This window comes from Suncus etruscus, chromosome 17 (genome assembly GCF_024139225.1).
Source record: "Suncus etruscus isolate mSunEtr1 chromosome 17, mSunEtr1.pri.cur, whole genome shotgun sequence".
NCBI classification, from domain to species: Eukaryota; Metazoa; Chordata; class Mammalia; order Eulipotyphla; family Soricidae; genus Suncus; species Suncus etruscus.
Window position 1 is genome coordinate 73,711,557 of NC_064864.1, and position 21,260 is coordinate 73,732,816.

The 21,260-nt window shown below is 51.6% G+C and overlaps 1 protein-coding gene across 1 annotated transcript in view; it reads left to right on the forward strand.

Moving 5' to 3' along the window:
- Nucleotides 1–4,801: 4,801 nt before the first annotated feature.
- The window catches only part of CDC42BPB (CDC42 binding protein kinase beta), a 69,908-nt gene continuing 53,449 nt past the window's right edge, over nucleotides 4,802–21,260 (forward strand). The window contains 1 exon segment of the mRNA XM_049790318.1: nucleotides 4,802–4,993. Coding sequence (XP_049646275.1) covers nucleotides 4,819–4,993 — 175 coding nt within the window. The 5' untranslated portion in view covers nucleotides 4,802–4,818.

The following is a 21,260-nucleotide window of genomic DNA, read 5'->3' on the forward strand; positions in this document are numbered from 1 at the left end:
GCATTCCATAAAGTCTCCCCAAGCACTGCCAGGAATAATTCCTGAGCACAGAGGCAGGGAGTAACCTCTGAGCATTGTTGATTGTAGCCCCACAAATCACTCTATCTTTTCTTTTTTTTTTTTTTGGTTTTTGGGCCACACCCGGTGACGCTCAGGGGTTACTCCTGGCCATGCGCTCAGAAGTCGCTCCTGCCTTGGGGGACCATATGGGACGCCGGGGGATCGAACCGCGTTCCGTCCGAGGCTAGTGCAGGCAAGGCAGGCACCTTACCTCTAGCGCCACCGCCCGGCCCCATCACTCTATCTTTTCTTATGTAATGCCTACTTTCCTGCTGCCGAGTATTTTTTTTTTTTTTTGCCTAGTATATTTTTAATCTCAGACTTTACCCATTTTCTGGAGGGCCGGAGTTATAGCACATCGTAGGGAGTTTGTCTAGCATGCGTGGACCCAGGTTCGATCCCTAGAATCCCATATGGTCACCTGAGCCTGCCAAGAGCAATTTCTGAATGCAGAGCCGGGAGTAAACCCAGAGCACACCAGGTGTGACCCAAAAACTAAAATTGAAACAAAAAAGAAATTGACCATTCCTAAAAGTTCTGTTAGGGTTTTTCAAAAATACTTTTTAATCATTCTAGTGACGGTTTTTTGTTTTTTTGTTTTTTTTTTGTTTGTTTGTTTGTTTTAGGTCACACCCGGCAGCGCTCAGGGGTTACTCCTAGCTCTAGGCTCAGAAATCACCCCTGGCAGGCTCAGGGGACCATATGGGATGCTGTGATTCAAACCACAATTCTTCTGCATGCAAGGCCAACACCCTACCTCCATGCTATCTCTCCGACCCCTCTAGTGACATTTTTTTCCCCCACGGTGTGGCAAAAATTTCATACCAAACATCATGATGATTATTTTTGTAATCCTATCAATATTTGGACTTTGGTTTGGGACGCTGTCAACTACGGGAAACAGCTTGACACTTCCGGGTCATGCTTTTCTGGTGTGTGAAGCAGACTGGGAGCAAGGCTCTGTTGACACTGACTCTACACCCAGGCACAGCCTTCTTAGAGATGCCCGATCTCACGGTGTTCCCATGCAAGCCCCATGACTGCTACCTCTCCCCCCCGTCTGCTGTTCAGTGTTTTTGTTTTGTAGCTATACTCGGTAGTGCTCAGGGGTTACTCCTGGCTCTGTGCTTAAAAGTTACTTTTGGTAGGCACAAGGGATCATATAGGATACGGGGGATTGAACCAGGGTTGGCCAAGTGCAAGGTAAATGGCCTCCCCGCTGTGTGATGGCTCCAGGCTCCCCCTCCTTCTGTTTTTCAGGGGGCCTTGCCCAGTGGTCACAGGAAGGGCAGCATCCTACAGGACCATGATGTTCATGGGCCACAGGGCCATACCCAGAAGTGCTGAGAGTGGTCAAGTAGTGCCAGGGAGAGTCTAAAGAAATAGACTTTTTTTGGGGGGCACACCCATTTGATGCTCAGGGGTTACTCCTGGCTAAGCGCTCAGAATTTGCCCCTGGCTTGGGAGGACCAAATGGGACGCCAGGGCATCGAACCGCGGTTCTTCCTTGGCTAGTGCTTGCAAGGCAGACACCTTACCTCTAGCGCCACCTCGCTGGCCCCAGAAATAGACCTTTGGGGCTGGAGAGATAGCATGGAAGTAAGGCGTTTTTGCCTTTCATGCAGAAGGATGGTGGTTCGAATCCCGGCATCCCATATGGTCTCTCAAGCCTGCCAGGAGCGATTTATGAGCACAAAGCCAGGAGTAATGCCTGAGTACCGCCGGGTGTGGCCCAAAAATAAACAAACAAAAAATCTTTATGGGAGCTTGAGTGATAGCACAACGGGGAAGGCTTTTGCCTTGTATGTGGACGACCCAGGTTTAATCTCTGGCATTCCATATAGTTCCCCAAGGCTGCCAGGAGCGATTTCTGAGCACAGAGCCAGGAGTAACTTGAGTATTGTCAGATGTGACACAAAAAAGAAATAAAAATTATTTCTAGGGCCGGAGTGATAGCAGAGGGTAGGATGTTTGCCTTGCATGTGGCCGATCTAGGTTCAATCCCTGGCATCCCTATGATCTCCAGAGCTTGCCAGGAGTGACCCATGCAAACAAGCCCAGGGGACATGACATCAGGGAACAAAGGAGTACGTGGGCCATGCCAGCTGTCCCCACACTCCTTCCTACAGCAACAGCTGAGGGCTAAGTGGCTGCATGTGGCTTCAGGTAGGTGACTGTGGGTTGTAATCAGGGCTTTGACTCAGGGGACCTGGAACTCCAACCTCTTCCTTAAATAGAGGCCCCTCCCTTTGGGGCTGCTAGGGGCTGGAACTTTTGCTCACACAGTTTCCCTGCCTCCAGCTCTGTCTCCATTGTGGTTGGAGTTACTGTGGGGTTGTCCAGGCAGCCGCACTGCAGAGATTGGCTCTTGGCCCAGGCCTACTTGGGTGAGGGCCCTCTCACATCCCCAGGCACTGAAGTCTTAGCGGGAGCTATGTGGTGAGAGCACCCCCTTTCGGTCATGTGAAGGCACAGCCAGCACAGTGCTCTGGACCCCAGGACAATGCCCCCTCTGGCCCCACACCTCACACTTCCAGCCCCAGAGCTATGAATGAAAACCACGTCTTTATTGCCAAGCGTCTCAGCCTTGACCTTTGAGTATAACAGTGAGAATGAGAGATTCAGGGTCGGGGCACCAGGAGGATAGTTCCATGAATAAGGTATGGTATCTTGTATGTGGTTGACCCAGGTTCGATCCCCGACATCCTGTATGGTCTCCTGAGCACTGTTAGGAGTGATTCCTGAGAACAGAGCCAGGAGTCAATCCAGAGCATCGTGGGTGTGGCTCAGAAAAAAAACCCCAACAACAACAAAATATAAGAGATTCAAGGCACTTGGTGGATGCCTAAGGACACAGGCCAGCATCCCTGGTGTCACTCTTGTGCTTGATATGGCAACCAAGGCAAGGGCATGGCAAAGCCTGTGCTCCCAGGAAGCACAGAGGAAGGTGGAGTTTCCCTGAACTGGGTGGCCAGGGGCTTCACCATGGGACTTGGCAGGTCCAGAGGTAAGAGGTAGGTGGGACAGTAGGGGACAGGCGTTGAAGGCCCTGTGAACAGGCTAGGTGAGCTGCGGAGACAGTAGGGGCCTGTGGCAGGAGAACATTGGTCCAGTCACAGGGACAGTTACCCCACCAAAGGACTCGGAAAAACGGTTGTTTTTTTATTGTAAAGTTGGTGGGAGTTGCTTTGTTTTGAGCCAGCACTTGGGCTCAGCCTCTAGAGAATAGGTCAAGTTGACTTAACAGTGTTCTCGGCCTCCCAGCAGGCTCCCTCTTGCCCGGTTCCTGATTGCACAGCTACTTTGCTCTTTAACCCACAATCTGACTTTTGCCTGTTTTTCCAAAGATAGGGTAGAGTATTGTGACACAGGACTTTGTGTGTGTGTGTGTGTGTAAACATACCTGGCAATGCCCAGGGCTTACTCCTGGCTCTGTGCTCAGGAATCGGTCCTGGAAGGCTCAGGGGATCGATCCTATGGGATCCCGGGGATATGGAGCCTGGTTGGCCAATGCAAGGCAAATGTCTTCCCCGCTGTGCTATTGCTCTGGCCTGACACCGGGATTCGAACCAACCACCTTTGGTCCTGGATCGGCTGCTTGCAAGGCAAACGCCGCTGTGCTATCTCTCCGGGCCCTCACTCAGGACTCTTAAGCTAATGTAGAGTCCACTTTTCTCTCTCCCTCCTGGCTCTGTGTTCAGGAACCCCATGTGGCGCTGGCATCTGATTCAGGTGGGCATGTGCCTCTGGCTACAGTCGCGCTTCCTCCGGCTCCTGGGAAGGGCCAGGTGGTCAGTCGGACCCGGGAGCACTTCTGGGCTGCGGAGCCCACGTAGTGCGCGGTGTCCATTCTGCGGCCGCACGCATCGGACTGGGCGCTGGAGCAGGCCCCGGCTCCCGCCTCGCTCATATCCCTCCGGGTCCTGAAACGTTCCCAGCGCCTTCGGGGCCATCTTTGCGTGAGGGCTCCGTCGGGTCAGGGCCCAGGGACGCCCAATGGCCCCCGGGTTCCAGGCGGCCAGAGACGATGAGAAGTTCGATCGTCCGCTGTCTACGCAAAGGACTGAATGGCGGAGAAGCCGGACACCGGCCGCCTGTCTCCCAGAGGGCCGTCCGAAGATGGTGGCTGCCCCCCGCCCGTCCCCGACAGGGCCAGGGTGCCCGAGGCAGGCGTCCACTCCCGCCCGGCGCCCAGTGCGCACGCGCCGCCCCTGCCGCAATCTCGGCGACGCCTGGAGCCAGGAGCCAGGACCCCCGCGCACGCGCACGCGCACGCGCACGCGCCTGCGCATCACCGCGCGAGCCGCGCTCTCGACGCGCCAGCGGCAGGCCCCGCCCCGCGCGCCACACCCTCGCCGGCCGCGCCCGGCCTGCCCGGCGTGCGGACCCCTACGGCAAGCGGCGAGGGCCGCTCCCAGGGCCGGGAGCCGGGGCGGGGCGGGGCGCAGGCGCGTGAGGTCAGCGCGGCCGGCCGCGCCCGGTTGGCTGCGGGCCGCGTCGCGTCGCGTCGCGTCGCGTCGCGTCCGGCTGGCTCGGGCCGGGCTGGGCTCGGGGCGGCGGGCGGGCGGGCGGGCGCGCGGGGCGGGGCGGGCGCGGGGCGGGCGGGCGCGGCGGAGGGCGGAGGGCGGCGGCCCATGGACCCGCGGGCCGGGGCGGCGGAGACGCGGCGCGGCGGGGACGCAGCCCGAGCGAGACGGCGGCCGAGGCCGCGGGCGCGAGCGGACGAGGCCTCGGGGCGGCGAGCGCGGCCGCGGCACCATGTCGGCCGCCGTGCGGCTCAAGAAGCTGGAGCAGCTGCTGCTGGCCGGGCCGCGGCGCCACGAGCGCGCGCTGAGCGTGGAGACGCTGCTGGACGCGCTGCTCTGCCTGTGCGCCGAGTGCAGCCACTCGGCGCTGCGCCGCGACAAGTACGTGGCCGACTTCCTCGAGTGGGGTGAGTGCCCGCCCGCCGCGCCGCCCGCGAGCCCTGGCCCGGAGACGGGCGCGCTGCCCGCCCCCTGCCCGCGCCACGCACCCCACGCGGCCCCGGCCCCGGCCCGGCGGACATCGCGCGGCGCGAGGACGAGCGGGCAGCGCCCCGCCCCGCCCCAGCCCAGCCCGGCCCGGCCCGTCCCGTCCCGTCCCGTCCCGCCGGGCGGCGCCGCCGTCGGAAGCGGACGTGGGAGCCCGGGGGTCACTCGGCCTGTCAACCCCCTGGGCCCGCCCGGCGTGGGAGAAGCCGGGGCTTTGACAGGTCCAGGTCGCCGGGCAGGGAGCCCCGCGGCCCCTCCCCGCCTCTGTTCTGTTCCGAACCCTTGCTGGGCTCGCTTGGGCCATCACCTGCTGCTCCCTCCTGAGCTCTGGCCTCTGCAGGCCTTCCCCCCCCCCCCGCCGGTCCCGACTTGGTGGGCTGCGAGGGACACTCCGCTCTCTGCGCTCGCTGACCCGGGCTTGGACCCCAGGCCCACCAGAGTGATTCTCGAAGCCCAGAGTCAGGTGTCAGCCTGAGCACCCACCGCCGTGTCTCTCCTCCTTATTGGAAATTGTGATCACCAAGTACTAACATGCTAGCAAGCTTCCCTTGCGCCGACCGACCGAGGGTAAACTTGCTCCGGGGCTGAGGAGAATGCATTGAGATTGGAGAAGCACTATAATAAAATCTCACGCCCGCACGCTCTGATGGTTTCTTTGGTTTTCGGCCCACGCCCGCTGAACTCGGGGGCTTCTCCTGGCTCTGTGCTCAAGGATCACTCCCAGCGGTGATCTGGGACCCTATGGGAGGCCGGGATTGCGGGATCGAACCTGGGTGAGCCACTCAACTCTGCCATCATTCGGGCCCTAAATCTTCACCACTTTTAGAAGCAGCATTTCATTTCAGAGCAAGGGCGCCAGGGATGCCCCACGGAATCCACAGAGGTGTGCGCCTGCTGGATTGTGGTGGGTGGAGGCCTATTTCCTTACTTCCCTGTGGGGCCGTGACTGTGTCTGGGTGTTGTCCTCATTCCTCTGCTCCCTATGTGTAGAGTTGTGTGTGTAGTCATTACTTCTTTATTTCCCGTGTGTGTGTAGGTGTACATGGGTGTAGTCATCCTCTATTCCGTGTGTGCGGGGCTCATGGTCATTCGTTCCTTACTCCATTTGGACAGCAGGAATGACTTTCAGCTAGAATCTTTGGGGCCGCTGTATTAGGGAAATGGCTCTTGGTTTCCTGTGGACTGCTTTGGAAGCCCAGATAGACGTGCCATTTGCACATGCTTTTGTGAGTGTTGCCTTTGTGATGGTTGGGATTTGCGTTCCTTCCTGGGAATGTGTGAACCAGCTGATGCAAACCCTTCCCGGCACCTTACAAACTTTGCTGATGTTGCTGACACTTCCGGAAAGTTCTTAAAAGGGACCAGAGCTGATTCAGAGCAGGTTCAGGGGAGTCTTTCCAAATTCAGAAAGTGGCTTTTTGGCTTTTTTTTCCTGAGGATGCCACACCCAGCCACGTTTGGGACTTAACTCCTGGCTAGTCAGCGATCACTCCTGGTAGACTTGGGACCATATGGGGTGCCAGGGCTCAGGTTAGTGCATGCAGGGCAATTGCCTTACCTGCTACTATCTCTTCAGCCCCAGGAAAGTGTTTTTGTTGTTGTTGTTTTGTTTTTTTGGGGGGTCACATCCAGCAGTACTCAGGGGTTACTCCTGACTCTACACTCAGAAGTCGCTCCTGACAGGCTCAGGGGACCATATAGGATGCTGGGATTCGAACCACCGTTCTTCTGCATGCAAGGCAAACATACATCCTACCTTCATGCTATCTCTCCTGCCCCAGGAAAGTGGTTTTCTGGTTGTTGTTTGTTTTGGGTCACACCTGGCAGCACTCAGAGGTTACTCCTGGCTCTACGCTCAAAAATCACTCCTGGCAGGCTCGGGAATCATATGGTTCTCATAAGGCCGGGATTCAAACCACTGCCCTCTGCATGCAAGGCTAGTGCCCTACCTCCATGCTATCTCTCCAGCCAGGAAAGTGGTGTGTTTTTTTTAATTTTTATTTTGACCATATTGGCTTACATATCTTTCACAGTAATATTTTAGGTACATATTAACATTGAATCAGGGGAATTCCCATCACCAAATTTGTCCTCCCTCCACCCCCATTCTCTTCCTGCAACCCATATCCCCCACCATCACCCCCTGGGCTGCTAAAGTGGTCCCCTCAATGTCTAGCTTACTACTAGTGATCATAAATCTGTTTGGTCCTGGTACCCTCCCTTGTTTCCCCCTCTATTTGAGGGACGGAGCTACATGGTTCGAGTTATGTGGTTTTGTTTGAAGGAAAGAAAAGCAATAGAATGGGGGCTGGAGATATAGCACAGCGGCGTTTGCCTTGCAAGCAGCCGATCCAGGACCTAAGGTTGTTGGTTTGAATCCCGGCGTCCCATATGGTCCCCCGTGCCTGCCAGGAGCTATTTCTGAGCAGATAGCCAGGAGCATCCTCTGAGCACTGCCCGAGTGCCTCCTCCCCTCGAAAAGAAAAGAAAAGCAATAGAATGGGGTAAAAAGTCAAATAAGCTGAAAATGGGCGGAGTCCTTCTAGAGGCTTTCAACCTCAGTTTGAGAGAGGACAGGAAAAGGTAATTGAAACACCGCAACAATACAGAAAGAAATATCAAGTAAAATATCCAGTGAGCACTGCAGCAATAAAGACAAGCATCACACAATAGTCTCAGTCCTGAAATCAAACCATGCCGGTGTGCAAAAGCCGTTTCGGCTCCTGGGGGGCTGGAACGGTAGCACAGTGGTAGGCTGCTTGTCTTGCACGTGGCTGACCCAGGACAGACTGCAATTCCGTCCTCTGGCGTGTCCCATATGGTCCCCCAAGCCAGGAGCAATTTCTGAGCGCATAGCCAGGGGTAACCCCTGAGCGTCACCAGGTGTGGCCCCAAAACCAAAAACAAAAACAAAAAAAGAATCGCTCCTGTCTTGGGGGACCATATGGGACGAGGGGAGATCAAACCAAAGTCCATCCTGGATCAGCCTCGTGCAAGGCAAATGTCCCTCCGCTGTACTATCGCTCCGGCCCTGCTCTTGGTTTCTAACTGTGTCTGTGGTTTCACGGAACCAGTCGTGCTCGCCTTCCTTGTTGGTTTTGGCTTTAATATTCTCTTGATTATGTTTATAGTTGGATTAGTTTCCTTTATGAAGTCCTGGACCTTAATTGAAAGTTGGAGATATTCTGCTTTGCATATTATTTTTTTCTGCCATTTTTTTTCTTTCTGCCATATTTAATGCGCATTTGATCCCATTTGATGGGGAACACACCACACTTTGAAATTTCTACAACAGCAGCAAATCCAGACAGTTCGAAGAGGTAGATGTGTGATCTTTAGCCTTTTCCTTGTTGTTTGTTTTAGGACCACACCCAGCTGCACTCAGGTTGTACTCCTGGCTCTTTGCTCAGAAGTTACTCCTGGCAGGCATTGGGACCATATAGGATACCAGGGATTGAACCTGGGTCAGCCATGTGCAAGGCAAACTCACTAACTGCTGTGCTATTTCTCCAGCTCCATTTTTAGCCTTTTTTGATAAGAAGATCCTTGACTCAGACCTGTATTCATTCTTTTCTTCCTTTCTGAGATATAAGGGCTCCTATTTCCTTTGTGCTGTAGGCCTTGGCTGAGCCCTTACCCCTCCAGGTGGCTCCGCACAGCTCAAACCAGGTGGTGGATCCTCATAGACTGGTGTAGTCCGCTGACTCCTGCTTCTCCTCCTGCCCAGCTCCTCTGTGAGGAAGAATGAATGTTTCTGGTTTTGGGGAGCTCCAGCTGTTCTCCTGGCTGGGAGTTTCTCTGTTGTGTCCCGGGACCCTTCCTCCGAGTTCTCCCTCAGCCAGGCCGCTCTGCTCACTGCTGGCTTGGGGCAGCCTCCCAGGCTCCCTCAGTTCAGGCTCGCCTGTGATGGTTGCAGTTGCCAGTCTGACTTTCGATGGTTTCTCCAGAGAGGATGTTCATGTCACTGAACATGCGCCTCAGTGGGAAGGAGGGAGGGCCCCCCTCCAGGCACCGACAGGGTCCCCCACAGTGGTACCTGGTGGTGTTTGCGGGGGAATCATGCACTTCCGGGAATCAACTCTGGGGTACTGTGTGCTCCAACCCTTGGCGTGACTTCCCCTCTTGGAAGCACTTAAATACATTTCGAGGTGGAATGACACTGTAGCATTTGCCTAGCCTGTAAGCCATCCTGGGCTTGATCTTTGGCACCTCATATGGGCCACTGTCCCAGGTAGTCATGAACCCTGAATGCAGAGCCAGGGTCAGCCCTGAGCGCAGAAAGGCGTGGCCCCAAACTAACCAGATTTCACAGGTGAAGGGATTGGTCTTGGCACACTGTACTCCTGAGGTCCAGTCCTGAATGACTTTGTAATTTGTGGTGACTAAATGATATATATGTAAAAATGAATTTAAGAGTGGACCTTTCGAATATTAAGATCTCAATGGTAAGGAAATACTGGGTTGTATATTAAAAGTGGCACCAGCAGTTACATTTTTCTTTATTTTTTCTTGTTTGGTTTTTGGGTCACACCTGGCAGCACTCAGGGTTTACTCCTGGCTCTGTGCTCAGAAATCCCTCCTGGCAGGCTCAGGAGACCCTATGGGATGCCGGGATTCCAACCACCGTCCTTCTGCATGCAAGACAAACGCCTTATCTCCATGCTATCTCTCTGGTCCCTTAAGAACTTTTTTGGTTTTTGGATCACACCCTGCAACGCTCAGGGGTTACTCCTGGCTCTGTGCTCAGAAATCGCCCCTGGCAGACTCAGGGGACCATATGGGATGCCAGGATTCAAACCACCATCCTTTTGCATGCAAGGCAAATGCCCTACCTCCATGCCATCTCTCTGGCCCCCAGCAGTTACATTTGAAGTGCATATTGCTATAGAAAATGCTGGCCCAGAAATGCGGTCCCATGATTTCTCCCTGAACCCCAGTCCAAAACTGCTCTTTTGTGAGCTTGCTGGGAGTCCGGGAAGGCTTAGGCTGGTCCAGCAGTTCCAACACTCCTTGTGCCCACCACCTGTGCTGACATGGGTGATGCAGGGGGCCGGGGCAGGCGCATCAGCTCAAACCAGGGAAGTGCCGTGACAGATTGATTCTTTGTCAACTAATAAAAATCAGAGAATCTTTCTGGAAGGCACCCATGAAGATTTTTTCCCCTCCCTTTTAAAGCACAGAGAGAATAACATAAAGGGAATTTGAAATAAGCTCAACAGGCAGCTCCTTCACCTGCACTCCCATAACATGGACCACCAGGGCTATGCCTGATCATGCTTAGGAGCTTCTGTTGTGCTGGGCTGTAACCAAGGCACGTCTATGCCAGGCAGCTGCCCAGACAGTTTCTGTTATTATTATTATTTTTTTTATTTTGGGAGCCACATCCATCAGTGCTCAGGGTGACCAGGGGTGCAGGGATGGAACCCATGTTGACCATGTGAAGGGGCAGGCGCTCTGCCCTGCCAGCTGCACTACCTCTGGTCACTCTTTTTTTTTTTTTTTTTTTGTGGTTTTTTGGTCACACCCGGCAGTGCTCAGGGGTTACTCCTGGCTCCATGCTCAGAAATTGCTCCTGGCAGGCACGGGGGACCATATGGGACGCTGGGATTCGAACCGATGACCTCTTGCATGAAAGGCAAACGCCTTACCTCCATGCTATCTCTCCAGCCCCCCTCTGGTCACTCTTGAGTTTGTTTTTCGACCACACCCTGCCGTGCTTAGGGTTAACTCCTGACTTCTGCACTCACAACTCACACTCCTGGCAGTGCTCAGGGAACCATGTAGGGTTTGGGGATTAAACCCAGATTGGCTGCATGCAAGGCAAGTGCCCTTGCTATTGCTTTGGCCCCTGTAGTTCAGGTTATCTTCCAGGAAATGAGAAAGGGGGAATGTTCATAATGAACTTTTTGTGGTGATTTGGGGTAAGGCCTTATTGGGACTGCAGATCTTCCAGAGACGCTTCACAGGTTCTTTTATTTTTTGCCACACCCAGCTGTGCTCAGGGTTACTCCTAGCTCTGCACTCAGAAATTACTCGTGGCAGGACTGTATGGGATGCCATATGAGGTTTGAACTGGGTGGGCTGCATGCAAGGCAGATGCCCTACACTAGCCTAGCATACAGCTGACTGAAGCTTGATCCTTTGCATCTCTTAGGTTCCTCAGGGCCCACCAGGCGTGATCCCTGAGCACTTTGGATTTTTTTGAGGGGGCCACACCCAGTGACACTCAGAGGTTACTCATGGCTCTGCGCTCAGAAATCGATCCTGGCTTGGGGAACCATATGGGACGCTGGGGGATTGAACCATTTCCGTCCTAGGTCAGCGCGTGCAAGACAAACTACCCTACCTCTTGTGCCACCACTCCAGCCCAGAGGTTTGGATTTTTAACCCCCAACATCCCTATCACAAAGATGAAGAAAGGTCAGTTCACAGCATTACTTCATTTCATATGATTTCCCCCTTTAGTGTTGTTCCCTCTTTTGGTTGTGCGGGAGGGGGAGGCGGGGAGGCCTCCACCTGGCCCAGGTGCTGGCAGTGCTAGTGTCTTTTGCCTCTGGGCCATTTCTGGGCCTCCTCTTATTTCTCCAAGCAAAGTCACGCTCGGCTGTACTCAGAGGTTACTCCTGGCTCTGTGCTCGAAATTGTTCCTGGCAGGCACAGGGGACCATATGGGATGCTGGGATTCAAACCACCCCCTGTCCTGGAACACCCTACCACTGTGGTATCTCTCTGCACACCCCCCTTTTTTTTTTAAATTTTTGGGTCACACCCAGCGGTGCTCAGGGGTTACTTCTGGCTCTGCACTCAGAAATCACTCCTGGCAGGCATGGGGGACCATTATGGAATGCTGGGATTCGAAGCACCATCCATCCTGGATCAGTTGTGTGCACAGCAAACACCCCACCACTGTGCTATCTCTGCGCTGGAACGGTGGCACGAGCGGTAGGGCATCTGCCTTGCATGCGCTGACCAGGATGGGCTGAGGTTCCATCTCCTGAGTCCCATATGGTCCCCCGGCCAGGAGCGATTTCTGAGCGCATAGCCAGGAGTAGCCCCTGAGTGTCACAGGATATGGCCAACCCCCCAGTGTTTTGTGGGGGCTACACCTGGTGGTGCTCAGGGGCTGCTTACTCTTTGCTCTGTGCTTAGAAATCACTCCTGATGGTGCTGGGGAGACCATATGGGATGTTGGGGATCAAGCCCAGTTCGGTTGCATGCAAGGCAAACTCCCTCCCCTCTTTGGCCCATAGCGTGACTTTAGGAAAGTGCCCCCTCCACCTGTTTATTCTCTTTCTAGCCCGTCTTTAGGAAAGTGCCTATTCTCTCTCTCTCTCTCTCTCTCTCTCTCTCTCTCCCCCACCCCCTCAGCCCATCTTTAGGAAAGTGCCTACACACACACCCCCTACACAACATACCCTACACACACACACACACCCTACACAACACACCCTACACACACACACACACACACACTTATTTATTCTCTTTCCAGCCCATCTTTGGGTCAGTTTTATGACTTATTGGCAGCACAATTGTTTATAAATTGTGGCATTGCTAAAAGGATCCTTTATGTAATAGAATTGGGATTTAGGATTATAAATTAAAATCTGAATCACATTATTGCAGTGCAGGGGCCGGAGAGAGAGTACAGCAGTAGGGCGTTTGCCTTGCATGCGGCTGACCTAGGAGGGACCTGGTTAATTCTCAGCATCCCATATGGTCCCCAGCCTGCCAGGGGCGATTTCTGAGTGCAGAGCCAGGACCCCTGAGCTCTCTTGGATGTGGCCCAGAAACCAATCAATCAATCAATAAAGTTAAAAAAATTATTGCAGTTCAGTTTCATTTTGTATTGAGGTGGTTTTGTAGACATATGGAACTTACTCCCCAAAGTTATTGGGATTCTGGGGAGAAAGGGCATGGGCCTTGCTTGCAGCTAATCTGTGTCCAATCCCCAGCATCCCATATGGCACCCTGAGCAGGGTCAAGAGTGATCCCTGAGTGCAGCGGTGAGAAGAGCCCTGAGCAGAGCTGGTGTGTGTGTGGGGGGGGGGGTGTGCATAGAGTTACTGAGATTCCTCTGGCTTCCAGAGTCAGTCATGGGTTTCTTAGAACATGAATTAGCATGTGATTTGCCCTTTGTCCCCGTGCTCCTGGGCTGGGCTGCTCTCCCTGGGCAGACAAGGCTCTTCTAGACATTTCTCCTGCTTTCCTCTGGCTGCCTGGGGTCAGCATCTGGCCTATGCTATTATGTGTTCTGAACAGCTCAGTTTTCTCGAGGCCATCCTCCCTGCCAACCTTCCTGTCCTTAGTCTAAACTAGCCTTTCTCAAGCCCTGTCTCCATGGCCTCATTCCTGCTCTTGAAAACATGCACTCCCATAGACTTTGTGGTGTGTGGCCTGTAAAGTATCAGGTGTGGGGTCCATACAGAATAAATCGTATCAGAAATCTACAATGTGCTGTCAGAATTTTATTTAAACAGCTTTTGGTCTTTTAGTTTAGTTTAGTTTTGTTTTTGGGTCACACCCGGCAGCGCTCAGGGGTTACTCCTGGCTCTGTGCTCAGAAATCGCTCCTGGCAGGCTCAGGGGACCATATGGGATGCTGGGATTCGAACCAACGTCCTTCTGCATGCAAGGCAAATGCCTAACCTCCATGCTATCTCTCCGGCCCCAACTTCTGGTCTTAGTTATAGAAGTTTATAGCAACCACCCTTCTGATCATACCCTCTGGGGTGATTTTATCTAAATATAATATTGTCCTGAGACTAGAACAATAGCACAGTGAAACAGTATTTGCCTTGTATGTCTCACCCAGTTTGATTCTCAGCACCCTAAAGGCCCCCCCGAAGCCTACTAGAAATGATTTCTGAGTCCAAATTCAGGAATAAACCTCGAAAACCATTGGATGTGGCCAAAAACACCCACCAAAAACCAAAAGACTAATTCTAACTAGACTTGCCCTTTTGAGTGTGTGGTATTAGGAGTGAGAAAGCTCTGGAATGAGTGTGCTTGGTGCTTGGTCCGGAAGTCCCTGGATAGTTTTGTAGCCCATGTAGGGCCACACAAGTGTGAAGTGTGTATGGGCACCCAAGGTGTTAGTGACATTTGACCCAGCATGTTTGGGTCATGTGCTCTGTCACTTGGGCACTTGAAGCCTCAGAAGCCCTCGTTTCACCCCTGCTGGAAAAGGGGTCCTTTGGGCTGCAGTGCCCTTGCCCTGCCTTGCCTTTGCCTTTTTTGGACATTATCTCTTCACTTCCTTCTGTGCAGAGGAAGCTGTGGAACAGGGAATCTTTCTTTCTTTCTTTTTTTTTTTTTCTTTGCCACACCCAGCTGTGCTCAAGGCTGACTCCTGGCTGTGTACTCTAGGATCACTCCTGGTGGGGCTTGGGGGACCCTTTGTTCCTCTGTGGTGCTGAGGACTGAAACTAGGTCTGCCACATTGCAAACTCCCACACGCTGTCCTTGCTTTACTGTCTCTAGCCCCAGAGCTTTTTAAAAAAAATTTTGAGGGAGGAATCACATCCAGCCATGCTCAGGGGCTCTGCACTCAGGAGTCACTCCTGGTAGACTCAGGGGACCCTGTGGGATGCTGGGGATCGATTCCAGGTCTGTCGTGTGCAAGGCAAATGCCCTTTCTACTGTACTATGTTCTGGCCAACACCTTTTTAAAGTTGGCTGAGGAAATGCTGATGGATTACTGCTTCAATATGTAGGCTTTATTTCATAACTAGCAACTGATAGGGAAGTTATTGGGAATGTTCTGTGTCCACTTTTCACTCAGTAATTAAAATATGTGAACATTATAATATATAGATGGCATTTATATTATCCTGTATTAGGGCAGGAAATGTTTTTCAAAATGTCAGGCATTATTATGGTTCTATGTGACCCAACTGATAAACCTGAATATATTTCCTCCTACAAATATTTTTTGTTTTTGTTTTTGTTTTTTGGGACCTGGTGATGCTCTGGGGTTCCTCCTGGCTATGCGCTCAGAAATCGCTCCTGGCTTGGGGGACCAAATGGGACGGTGGGGGAATCAAACTGTGGTCCATCCTAGGTTACTGTGTGCAAGTCAAATGCCTTACCGCTTGCGCCACCTCACCAGCCCCATTTAATCATTAAAAAAAAAAAGATTGGTATTTATGAAATGTTGATTAGCCTTGTAAAATAATGTTAAGAGAGTTATTGAATAGAAACCAGATGTCTCAGCAATATGAAAGAAACTTAACTCTGCATTTACAACTACCAAATTATTATTTTTGTTATTTTGGTTTTTGGATCATACCAGTAGTGCTCAGGCTTCTGGCTCTGCACTCAGTAATCATTCTCATTCCTGGTGGTGTTTGGGAGCGGGAGAGGGGACTCTGTGGGATGCTGGGGATCGAACCTGGGTTGACTCTAACCTGGATTGAACCAAGGCAAGTGCCCTCTCTGCTGTGCTATCTCTCTCTGGCCCCACAATTACCAGATGATTTTTTTTGCAACAGCTTTTTTTTTGGGGCGGGGGTTTTGGCTCACACCCGGCAGTGCTCAGGGGTTACTCCTGGTTCTATGCTTAGAAATTGCTTCTGGCAGGGTGGACCATATGGGATGCCGAGATTCGAAACACGGTCCTTCTGCGTCTAAGGCAATGCCTTACCGCTGTACTATCTTTCTGGCCCCTTATGCAACAGCTTTATTGAGATATAATCCACACATTATTGAGCGGTTTAAGTTGTGCGTCTTACTGATTTTCCCATTTTCAGAGTTGTTAAGGTATCTCTACATTTAATTCCAGCATTCTTTTTTTTGTTTTTGTTTTTTTGGGCCACACCCATTTGATGCTCAGGGGTTACTCTTGACTAAGCGCTCAGAAATTGCCCCTGGCTTGGGGGGACCATATGGGACGCCAGGGGATCGAACCGTGGTCCTTCCTTGGCTAGCGCTTGCAAGGGAGACACCTTACTTTTAGCGCCACCTTGCTAGCCCCTAGTTCCAGCATTTTTTTTTTTTTTTTTTTTTTTGGTTTTTGGGCCACACCCGGCCGTGCTCAGGGGTTACTCCTGGCTGTCTGCTCAGAAATAGCTCCTGGCAGGCACGGGGGACCATATGGGACACCGGGATTCGAACCAACCACCTTTGGTCCTGGATCGGCTGCTTGCAAGGCAAACGCCGCTGTGCTATATCTCTGGGCCCTAGTTCCAGCATTCTAATTTTGATTTTATTTTGGTTAGTGAAGCAAGATAAATTTTATTGATCAAAACTTGCTTAGAAAGATGTTGAGAGAAGGGGCCGGAGTGATGGTGCAGTGGTAGAGCATTTGCCTTGCACACGTGGCTGACCCAGGACAGACCACAGTTTGATACCCACGTCCCATGTAGTCCCCCAAGCCAGGAGTGATTTCTGAGCGCATAGCCAGGACTAAGTATCACTGGGTGTGGCCTCCCCCAAAAGAGATGTTAAAGGAAAGAGAGGATATATGTGCTCAAGAGAGAATACTGGTGGAAGAATGAGTGTAGTTTTGATTTGATTTTCCTAAAATCCCTCACAAAGATCTAGCCTTTGTCTTCTGGAAGACTTCACTGAACCTCGTTCTGTGGGCCTCGAGCTCGGTTCCCCCTCTCACACAGCACCTGCGTGTGCTCCTGGTAGTGCTTGGGGACCATATGGGTTGCCTGAGATGGAGCCTGAGTTGGCTTGGGCAAGTCAAGCACCCTCTCTGCTGTGCCTTCTCTCTAGCCCCAGGGACCCCACATTGAACCTTTGTGTCCTGTTGCCCTTTGTCCCAGCCCTCTGTGGAAGAGTCTTGCCTTAGAGTGGTCCCCTGTCCTGACCAGGCCAGGAGGTTTCCTCTCCGCTGGGCTCTGCCCTCTTCCTATTTTGCTTCTCCCTCTGTTTCAGACTCCATCACCTCCATTTGGGAATGTAGGTTCCTGAATGTTGTTCTTTTTGATATTGTTTAATCATCTGGCATTTCTTAAATTTTCTTGAATTGTAAAATTGGCCACCAGGACAGTAGGGCAGGCTGGGCTCTTGCCTTGCACACAGCCATCTCAGCACTCCGTTGGGTCCTCCAGCACTGCTAAGCTTGATCCATAAACTCAGGCCCAGGCATAAACCTTGAGCACTGCTAGGTGTGGCCCAGAGACCAGCATCTTAACAATAGTTATTGTAATCCTACCAAAAAATGACAGTTTCTCTGCACATGTGCGCTGGAATTGTAGTAGGGGTTAGGGTGAATTCGTAGGTCACAGTGTTATCTTCTTGATATTATGTCTCCCCTTCTCATAGAACGCAGATTGTTCTACTAGGTAGATCTTTCAACACTTTTTTTTTTTTTTTTGTGGTTTTTGGGTCACACCCGGCAGTGCTCAGGGGTTACTCCTGGCTCCAGGCTCAGAAATTGCTCCTGGCAGGCATGGGGGACCATATGGGGCGCTGGGATTTGAACCGATGACCTCCTGCATGAAAGGCAAATGCCTTACCTCCATGCTATCTCTCCGGCCCCTCTTTCAACACTTTGTACAACATATGTTGTATTTCCCAGAGTTTGGCTTGTCCTTTATTGTGATCAAGTGTATATTATGTAACGTGTTTTATTTTAGCTTTATAAGTTGAGTTACATTAATTATATCTACAATGATTTTTTTTTTTTTTAAATAATGCATAGTGTAAGATTAGTGCTTCTGAAAACCTTCCAAGTTTTAGGCCTGGGAGCTAGTCAGTCAGGTTAGGGTACCTGCCTTGCCCTGTGAGGCTCTCCTGGGTGTGAGGGTCTGAGGCTGGTGGGCCGGAATCTGGGCTGTAATTGTGTATTTGGTTTCTGTTTGCAGCTGACATTGGTGTGTTGTTTCTGTCATCAGCTCAGGGCTTCATTCATGATACTGGAGCTCCCACTCTCCTGCATAGGCCTTAGTTGGTCTTTATTTGGTCCTGCTTATTACAAACGGGATGAAATGGCCTCTTAGTTCCAATTGGCTTTGTTGGTTTTGTTTTGAAGTCACAATGAGCTGTGCTCAGGGCTTGCTTGCTCCTGGCTCTGTGTTCAGGGATCACCTGGTGAGCTCAGGGATCTTATGTGGTGAGGGGATCGAACCCAGGTCGGACACATGCAAGGCAAATTAATTACTGTGATAATGCTTCAGCCCTAGAGCAGTATCTCTGAAGAGCATGAACACAGGGAGGGGGTGATGGGAGAGAGAAAGGGGGAGGGAGGGAGGGAGAGAGGAGGGGGAGAGAGAGAGAATGGGTGAGAGAGATACAAACAGCAGTTTCTTCCTCCCTCCCCCCTCCCTCCCTCCCTCCTCCTTCCCCTCCCTCCCTCCCTCCCTCCCTCCCTCCCTCCCTCCCTCCCTCCCTCCCTCCCTTCCTTCCTTCCTTCCTTCCGCCTGTTTTTGCTATTTGCGTAATACTGACCTAATACAAGTCAAGAGATCTGTAATTGTCTTTCTTCCCCCTCACACTCTCCTCCTCCTTCTGTTCTTCTCTCCATCTTCTTTTTTTCTTTCCCTCTCTCTCTCTGTTTCTCCATCACCCCTCCTCCCTCTTTCTTTATTTTTTGAGCATTTCATGCAAGATTCAGTGTCGAATGATTTTGGGGTGCCCCTGTGAGGGTTCTGATTATGATTACCCTTTCTCCTGTTTGTAGGTCTTCATGTCTTCAGAATCCCTAGATCTTGTTCTGCCATTGCTCTTCTTGGGAATGAATTTATTCATCTAGGTTATCAAGTCTGTCCATAGACAATATACAGTATTTTGTTGGTATTTTTTGTTTGTTTGCTTTTGTTTTTGGGTCACACCCAGCAGCGCTCGGGTTACTCCTGGCTCTGTGCTCAGAAATCGTCCCTGGCAGGCTCAGGGGACCATATGGGATGCTGGAATTCAAACCATCCTCCTTCAGCATGCAAGGCAAACACCCTACCTCCATGCTATCTCTCTGGCGTCCAGTGGTTTGTTTTTTTTTTTTAAGTGATTTCTTTTGTATTACTAAAGATCAGCAACAAAGTCCCTCTTTTTACTCCATGCCTAACAATGATTTTTCTTTTCTTTTTTTTTTTTTTTTGGGGGGGGGTCACACCCGGCAATGCTCAGGGGTTACTCCTGGCTCTGTGCTCAGAAATCACCCCTGGCAGGCATGGAAGACCATATGGGATGCCTGGATTCGAACCACCATCCTTCTGGATGTCAGGCAAATGCCCTATATCTACATGCTATCTCTCCGGCCCCACAGTGATTTTTCTTGGCCGATCTTAAAATGGTTGAAAGGGCATCATCAGTTGGGTGTGTTTGGTCAAGTTAATCACTAATCGGTGGGCCAGGCTCCTTTTGGTGCTGTAGTTCTTGCAGTTCAGCAGTTACTCAGGTGGGCCTGGGCCTTCCAGTTCCATTCCGTTCTCCAGGCTGCCAAGGGAGAGTGGGCTCTCAGGGTGTTAGGCTTGTAGAATTCTACAGAGGCAAGATTCCTGAGTCCATCACCTCCATCACCTCTGCTGCAGCACCAGGATCCCCCAGAATCCTGTTCATGAAGGAGCTTGTGGGTGGATCAGTGCAGTTCTCTGCTGTCGTGTGGGTGACACTGGGCACTGGGCTGGCACTGTCTACCACGTGGGTGTGTACACGGTGGCCCTTTGTGTAGATAGGGGTTGCCCCTCCATCAAGAAATGCCCAAATTACACAACTAATGCTAGGCCAGCACTGTCTTTATCAAGCTCGATCAAGAATGGATTGGGGCTGGGAGATAGCACAGCGGTAGGGCATTTGCCTTAGATGCAGAAGGATGATGGTTCAAATCCTGACATCCCATATGGTCCCCCGAGCCTGCCAGGAGCGATTTCTGAGCATAGAGCTAGGAGTAACCCCTGAGAGCTTCTGGGTGTGACCCAAAAAACAAAAACAAAAAAGGAATGGGGGCCAGAGAGATGGAAGTAAGGCATTTACCTTGCATGCAGAAGGTTAGTGGTTCAAATCCCGGCATCCCATATGGTCTCCTGAGTCTGCCAGGGGTGATTTCTGAGCACAGAGCCAGGAGTAACCCCTGAGCGCTGCCAGGTATGACCCAAAACCCAAAACTCAAAAAAAAAAAAAAAAATGGATGTGATAGATTCCAACAGAAGGTAGAAATGGGCTTGTCTTTTTTTCCCCTGTGGCTATATAAAGCAAATTTCCCTTTTTAACTTTGGAACATATTCCAGACTTCTCATTAATTGACAGATCTTTGTTTGTTTTGCATCCACACCCAGTGTGCTCTTGGAGCTGTTCTCTGCCAAGTGCTTGGTAGGGCTTGGTAGGCCCTGCTCTAGGGATCTGGATCAGACCCGGCCTCTCTGCCCTCCTGTGCTTGCTCTCACCCTAAGAACTCTCATGCCAAAAAAACTTATGCACTTAGAATTGAAGGTGTTGGAGAAATTGCGTTGAAGTCTGGATATAATGTCCCTGGAGAGAATGTTGAGTGAGTTGTATCTTCTCCAGGCTCCATTCTGTGCCCGTGACCCTGGAGATCCAGTGCCCAGGGCGGGGCTCACCCTCCCCAAATAGCAGTGCCAATGTACCCTTGATTCCCCCCTTGGACCTGAGCCCACTGCTCAAGTCTGGTTTTTCCTTCAGGTCCCTGAGGAAGGCCAGTCTGTGATTCTCATTCGTTTTTTTTTTGTTTTTTTTTTGTTTTTTTTTGGTTTTTGGGCCACACCCGGCAGTGCTCAGGGGTTACTCCTGGCTGTCTGCTCAGAAATAGCTCCTGGCAGGCACGGGGGACCATATGGGACACCGGGATTCGAACCAACCACCTTTGGTCCTGGATCGGCTGCTTGCAAGGCAAACACCGCTGTGCTATCTCCCCGGGCCCTGTGGTTCTCATTCTTATATGTTGTTGTTGTTGTTGTTGTTGTTTTTGGAGTATTTTGGCAACAGAGTTTTGATAGTTTAATGAAAAATCAGGAAGTGATATTTTATAGTATTTGTTTGTCAAATTACCTCAACACAGTGCTTTTCAGTAAGGAATGTTCTTCTGTCTCCGGTCTCCAGTATTCTCCTGACGTTTGGTATTTGGTTTCATTGGTATTTATATTTTTTACTTTCTGTTTTTTTTGGGGGGGGGTTCACACCTGACACGCTCAGGGGTTACTCCTGGCTCTACACTCAGAAATTGCTCCTGGCAGGCTCGGGGTACCATATGGGATGTGAGGATTGGAACCACGACCTTTTGCAT